This window comes from Humulus lupulus, chromosome 3 (assembly GCF_963169125.1).
Source record: "Humulus lupulus chromosome 3, drHumLupu1.1, whole genome shotgun sequence".
In the NCBI taxonomy this organism is placed as follows: domain Eukaryota; kingdom Viridiplantae; phylum Streptophyta; class Magnoliopsida; order Rosales; family Cannabaceae; genus Humulus; species Humulus lupulus.
The window spans coordinates 264,304,574-264,311,742 of record NC_084795.1 but is presented as its reverse complement, the minus strand read 5'-3'; the positions used below and the strand labels follow the sequence as shown (position 1 = coordinate 264,311,742).

At 35.2% G+C, this 7,169-nt stretch overlaps 1 protein-coding gene across 1 annotated transcript; it reads right to left on the bottom strand.

The window, feature by feature from the left end:
- Nucleotides 1–372: 372 nt before the first annotated feature.
- On the bottom strand, nucleotides 373–6,696 carry LOC133823999 (dolichyl-diphosphooligosaccharide--protein glycosyltransferase subunit STT3B). Its single transcript, XM_062256860.1, has 6 exons — nucleotides 5,535–6,696; nucleotides 4,592–5,128; nucleotides 2,841–3,295; nucleotides 2,204–2,326; nucleotides 1,407–1,466; nucleotides 373–822 (listed from the first exon to the last, which is right to left on the bottom strand). The coding sequence occupies exons 1-6, from the start codon at nucleotides 6,462–6,464 to the stop codon at nucleotides 693–695; spliced, it is 2,235 nt and encodes a 744-aa protein (XP_062112844.1). The 5' UTR covers nucleotides 6,465–6,696; the 3' UTR covers nucleotides 373–692.
- Between the last annotated feature and the right edge of the window lie 473 nt (nucleotides 6,697–7,169).

The following is a 7,169-nucleotide window of genomic DNA, read 5'->3' as shown; positions in this document are numbered from 1 at the left end:
TTATTCGGTAAAATATAATGTAATGTATAGTGTGTATGGGTGTGATGAATTTAGGACTGAAGAAATATAAAAAAAATGAAAGGAAAAAACAAAATAAGAAAAAACCGATCACCGTATAGGTAATCCGTCTATAGATATATATATAGTAGAGATTTATTTAAAATGTAATATTTTTCTCTTTGGAAAAACAAAAATCTCATTGACAATATACCCACAACAAAAAGAGGTGCAATTTTTTAAATACAATGCAGTGTTGGATATGTGCACATTTTATATGTGGAGATTCGGACAGAGCTAAGAGCAACTGCAATTAGTGAAATTTTTAACATGCACCCATCAACGAACAGACTTCTATTCCATTTTCAATTAGAATGATTCAAAAGAAGAGCATTAGATTTATGATTAGTATAAAACTCGAAGTTGCACAAAACCAATGAGTTACATTCGGAATTTATAGCGTCTCTCAACGGTACACAATCAAGCAAAACCGTTTAAATATAGCTTAAGTGTGAAAAAGAGGATCTCCAAAAACGGGATTTTGGAACACTTGAAGAGCCTTGGCCACTAAAAATCTAACCTCTCACGGTTTACTATTACTACAACTATGTTTCAAGACTCTAACCTCTCGCGGTTTTATCTACCACCTCCTTTCTCTAACAACCACGGCATGAACAAGAAACGCTGAGAAATACTCACCACCTGTTGTTAGGGGGTTTGACTTTATAAATACGAACGATCCAATTGGATGTTGTGAATGCCTCTTCCAAGTGTTCTAGTTTAATATCCTTATTTCCAATTTCAACCCCTCTTGCGCGATCATACCTGTTATCACCCAAAAACATAAAGAAACCAATGGTAGCAAGTTAATATGGATATTCTGCACACATTAAAGCATGTGATCAGGCCAACTGAGAAATGGGTATCATAACAAAGCAAAACAAGTCACTGTTCAGCACCATTCTTTATTCAAGAAAACAAAATGTGAACTGAAAGGTAGAGTTCTCAAAGATCATACTTTGAGAATCTTCAGCATTATTTTTGTTCTCACTTTAAATAAACCAACAAAACAAAACAAAAATTCTAAGAAGCATAGTTATATTCATCTTTCCTAATAAATAAGTTGGCCAATAAACAATGCAACTGCTCTCCATACAATGCTTCCCATAGAAAAGAAAAGGTGAAAGGTAAAGCAAGAAGTAAAGTTTGTTAATAGTTTAAAATGAGAGAGCATAAATGTCGTCATTCTTAAATTCATGCCCCATGTAAAAGAAATATGCATTAGCACAAATCACACAGAACACAGAACACAACCTTGTTCTTAATCATGCATCTGTGTGAGATGAGAGCATACATCATACATGATTATTACCACATTTTACAAAATAATTTCAAGATATTGAGCTTACCCAGGGGGTTTTCCATATTCTGTTGTCAGCTCTCCAAACCGATAGTATGATAGTTTGTACCTAATAACCACACACAATGAGGGGAAAACATATTATCATTGTGTATTTGAAAGTGGAACCGATAGTATGATATATTCTGTACCTAAGAACCATAAACATAATCTATTATCATTGGGTATGTATGTGAGGGTGTAACAACCTTGCAAAGTGACCAATTGAAAAAGACATGATAAAATTTTTAAGAATTCGCTTATCTTCTTGAATAGAATAACATAGGACATTAGTAACCAGATTATTTGGTCTATTACAATCATAATTAATCAACTAATTTAATAATAACACTGCAAAATGTACAATTACTGAATGTGTTTAAGGTGTATGGTTAACATTTTCCCATTCTTCCTTTCCCATTTTGGGTGATAAGGAAAAAGGTATTACGTTCCATTATGTCGAGGAAGGAAAAAAAAATCCTAATCTTTAATTTGTTTGTTAGAGAAAAAAAAAAGATTCTAAATAAAAGGCCAAATCCACATTAACGTAACCCAGCTTTTGTTAATATGGAAAATTCAATCAATACAATGAGAGACAGAGAGGAAATGAAGGGGAAAAAGCAGATAAAAGATGCCCATTCAACTTTAAGACTGAGGAGCTGACACTAGCCTCTTTCAATATGGTAAATAAATATAATACTAGAAGAATAAGCACGATAAAAGAGAACCATATTCATGAAAAGATTTATATATATATATATATATAAAAATATATACCACGCATGGATTTATGAGATAGCAACTTACATGAGACAGTTCAACATCTTGGGAGCTGCACCCTTGTCAACACGATACTCGCCATTAACAAGGTACTCAGGCTCTTTAATTACGGGAAACACTCCGCCACCAATTCTCACCATCCACAAAAATCTAGAATGAAGTAATTCCCATCATCATATGATAAATCATAACTTGTATAAAGTATAAAATAACAAGGAAAAGCAACAACAACAAAAAAGTCCTATGAAAGTATACAATAACAAATAAGAATTCATAATATTATTCTCAGTTCATTTAAGTTTTCACCAGTAACATGTCCTCAACTAAAGAGGTAAAATTATATGTTAAAAGTAACCTATTTTTGAATACATTGGCATGTTGCCAAGGTCAATTTGTGATGATCTCAACACACATCAGCAATTAAAAAAAATACTAATTAGAAATAAAATAAAATAAAATAAGCACGTTACACAGATATCTAATAGCCATATATTGTTTATTAGTTTTTTCTTTTTTTTTTTTTTTGGGGGGGGGGGGGGGATTAAAGTTGAAAAACAAGCTTATTCAAATCAAAGAAGAAAATAACTACATGTCTCTAAAAGCTAATCCAATATTAATCATTTTGTTAAAAAATAAAAAAATATGCAATTTTTTATGGCCTTACTTGTTAATGTCATCAGAAGAATAACCAGTCACACCACCAAATACAACTAAAACATAATCAACATCCAGTGATCTCATTATGTCATACGCCTCATCTTCATAAGATGACATTGCACGTCCAACAGTAGCGATGTGTGTATTATTCCAGGTGTTGTTGTCAACTATAACAGTTCTGTTTCCCATTGCTGTGATCTGATATCCATAATCCCACCATGACATCACCTTAGCATCCTGAGGAGTATTTTGACGAAGCCAAAAGTATGCCTCACGATAATCATCAAAAATGACTCTGTTGCCATGGGCACCCCTTGCAGCCAAGACAATCGAAGGGGATGAGTATGCTTCCGATGTGACCCAGGTACAATGGGTAGCGTACTTACTGAGCAAGTAAAATGCACCAAAAAGTAAGGCTATAGCACCATTCTTTTGGAAAGGCTGGGATTGATCAATGGAAACCTGTTTGTACAACAAAATGTGAGAAATTCTACTAAATATATATTTATATTTAACTAAAGTAAGAAAACCAATACTACAATGACCAGGAAAGCAAGATAAGAAAGTAGATGTTTCACAAATGTTAAATGATTGAACAAGAACCGAGCATTAAAAACTCCCCATTGTGAAAATGAAGATAAAATATACTCTTATTTGTATATTACAATGTATCTATCATAACTTCACTAATTGTAGCTCTAGGTACTAATACTACAAAGTAAAACATATGTAAGAATAAGATTAGTGTTTCGCTTTTATAACTTTGTTTGTAAAATTATACTTAATAGGGAAAATAGGAAAACTAAGAAATGTAACACACAACTACAACTAAAGCTAATAATTTTTTTTTTTAAAAAAAAAATGCTTGTATAGTAGAGCAAGATAACATCAATTCTCTGAATCCTATAAAGCACATACGTTAAAGTGTTTTTCCCTTGATTAACCCTACTGAGGCCCTCTTCCTTTTGAAACAATAACAAACCAAAGTTTTTGCCAAGCCATTCCACGATATCAGACCATGACCATTTACATAGCCACTGATAGGAAATTTACGCTACCATCTATGACCAAACTTTAACCAAATAATTCTCAATTGATTCAAGTGCCAATACCTCTCTTAACCATTAGATCCCTAAAATTTCATTTCCTACTCATCTAGACCAGCAAATAATAAATTCAAGAATGCTTCTTACAAATGCACCACAACCAGATCACTCAGAAATAAAAAAACAAAAACAGAACATGAATTGAAGATTTTATTGGATTTTCACCTAGAAAGAAAGAGCTTCTAATGAAACTGAGAACTGATTGTTTTGACATATAAAATGGACAAATACTCAATACATATAAACTGAGATTTCTTGATTTTGTAGAAGATGTATAATATTAGCTGAATACCAGCTATATGACAATACGAGTGTACAAATGACCAGAGAGTTCAAAACTTCTTACAGATTTGAAAGAAGCACATTTACAAACATAGCATAAATAATTAACAAAAAGAAATAATTACAGTAAAAAAAATACAGTGAGTTCATAATCATAATTCCAAAAGAACAAGGGCATATCCTCAATATTGTTGATAACCTCCAACTCAACTTAATGAAATGGCTAAGAACATGTAGTTTCATTCAGACTCCAGGACATAAAGTAGCTGCTTGTAGCAGTAGATGATTAAATAAATCCTTAATACGAGTGAGCATGTAGCAAAAAGTTCTAATAACATTAACAATTATGCATGTAGCAAATGGCTCTAACCTTGGAAGAGCTTTTCACACTACCAGTTCCTTTGCTAGAACCAGTTTGAGAAACCTTATTACTTGCCCTTAACAACTGTGTTAAATTCTTTACTGTCGCAGACACAGCAATGGCACTAATAAGGCAAACCGCTGGTGTAGCAACAAGAATTAACCGAACCATGACGCCAGCGAAATACATGCTTGTGAGCCCATACATTACGATAAATATTGTCGCATCTGATAGCCGTTTGAAGCAAAAATAGAGACCTGCTGGGAAAAGGAAGAGAAGGATGTGGAAATCAAACATGAAAGACGACCAAGCTGTTGGTTGATGTTCAGAGACAGATGCAATAATTGGAATGTGATCCTTTGCATATGTTGGATCCAGCAAAGAATAAAATCTGCCTGTCCATGGAGATATATAACCAGAAGCCATGCCAACTCCCAAAGCAATACCACCAACACCAACTGCAGATGTAACAGTGATCCTCAAGAAGGCTTGGAACAATTTTGTGTCACTTAACATGTACTTAACCCAGTCTAGAAAGTAAAACACCTAAGCAAAAATTATCCAAGTTAGCCCAAGAAAAGAAATCAGGAAATTGAACAAAACAAAATTTTGCCCAAATAACCCGCACAACTTTGGTTTATGCATAAAATCAAGAAACTGTTCTACCGTACCAAAAACAGAAAGGCATATACAAATAAAACGCATTCCTTAAGAATATATAAATGGCCTAAAAAGATGCAAGTAAGAAAATATAACTAAAGCATATTTAAGAAACCAAAAAGTGAGATGCCAAGATAAAAACGCTTCAGGAAAAACTAACTAGCAAAAGATGCTCGGTGGTCGCTCAAACTCGGATTTCTATGTATGAATGTGGGAACAAGATAAGACCTTTTAGAGTGTACTAGATCACCACATACTTAATGAGACTTATAACGGAATAATTTGTGTAAACCTGAATCAAGAAGAAGACTCCCATGGCAGCCATATGCTCCCCAGACTGAACATGCTGAAAACCCACAAACCGAATTTGCATAGCTAGCAACATTCCTACCACGTACATACAGTTATAAGCAACGTACAATCTCATGGAGTACCTCCCAGTGACCAACAGCACCAACACGTAAAGCGGGATCAAATTAATGATAAACACATAACCTCCCCAAGCGGAAACCATGTAGAAGTACCCAAAAGCCGAAGCCAGAGACCAAGCAAGCGAACCAGTATTGACGGCCTTCACAAACAAGTAGAACGTCAGCAACAACGCGAAGATCGCGACACCCTCATTGTCATACGACCCGGCTACCGATCTCGAGATATAACCGGGGCAAATTGCGATCAATGCCGCAGCGACGAGACCCGCCCCGGAGTCCCAAATCTCTTTCCCGAAGAAATATGCCACCACCGTCGTGTTGGATGCGAAAAAAGGCGCGGTCAAGACGCAGACCTCGCGAATATGGACGGCGAAACGGAGAAATCGGAGCGTCCAATAGATGAACGCAGCAGTGACCATTAGACCCGGATAGAGGGTCCCACCAATGATCCGGCCGAGAGGGTACCAGCTCTCGGAGTCGAACCAGTTCCAGAACTCATAGAAACCCTTCTCAGTCAAGTAGACAGTGGTCCGATAGTTGAAGTAGGGGTCAAACTCGTGGATCATGGACTCGTAGCGAAGGACGCTGAACAATCGAGTGATGAATGCCAAGATGTAGACGAGGCCTAGAATGGAGACTCGAATCAGGAGCTCCTGTTGCTTGGTCTTGAGCTTGAAAGACTTGAGGGAGAAATGGCTGAACAGATCGGGCTTGAGATTGGCGGGAGGAGGTGAGGACGACCCAGATTTGGTACTGCCGTTGACCGGCTCGGGCTGGGATTTCCCGGCCATGTTTGGGAGAAAAGAAAAGAAAGGAAAAGAAAATGAAATTGAGTATAGTTTGGTTTTATGATTTGGGAGATTTTTTTATTTTTATTTTCTTGGGACTAGATAAGTGAATATGCCATTGGAGGAGCACTGAATAGAAACACTTCAAGCCCTAAGAAATTAATAGTGGTACGTCTCAACCACAGTACGGCCTACACGGAGACATTTTAACAAATGACTCGATCTGGAAACTGAAATTGAGCGAGTTGAGTGTGGGTGTGTGAGTGAGTGAGAGCATCTCATGTTTTTTTTTTTTTACTTTTGTTATGTAAATATTCATTCATTTTTTAATTACTAATTAATAAATGTGATCTATCAATAAATAATTTTTTTTTATATATAATGGCTACCATAGTTATTTTATTTTTCATCAATAAAGATATTATATAAAATTATTTCAATAAGGCTAATAATTCTTGAAAAATTTTTGTTATAACCAAAAATTAATAAAAAATAACAATTTTACTAGGGAAATTTTAGACTGTATGTTCAATAACATACTTAATTTTTTTTTTAAATGCCAACATAACATACTCTCTCAAATATATGCCATTTTTAAATTTTTGGACAAAAACACTCCTACCACTAACCGAGCAAACCCCTCACATTCTCTCTTCCCAACCAAACTCTCTCATTTCTCTCTCATTATTTTCTCTCAACCGAGCTCAC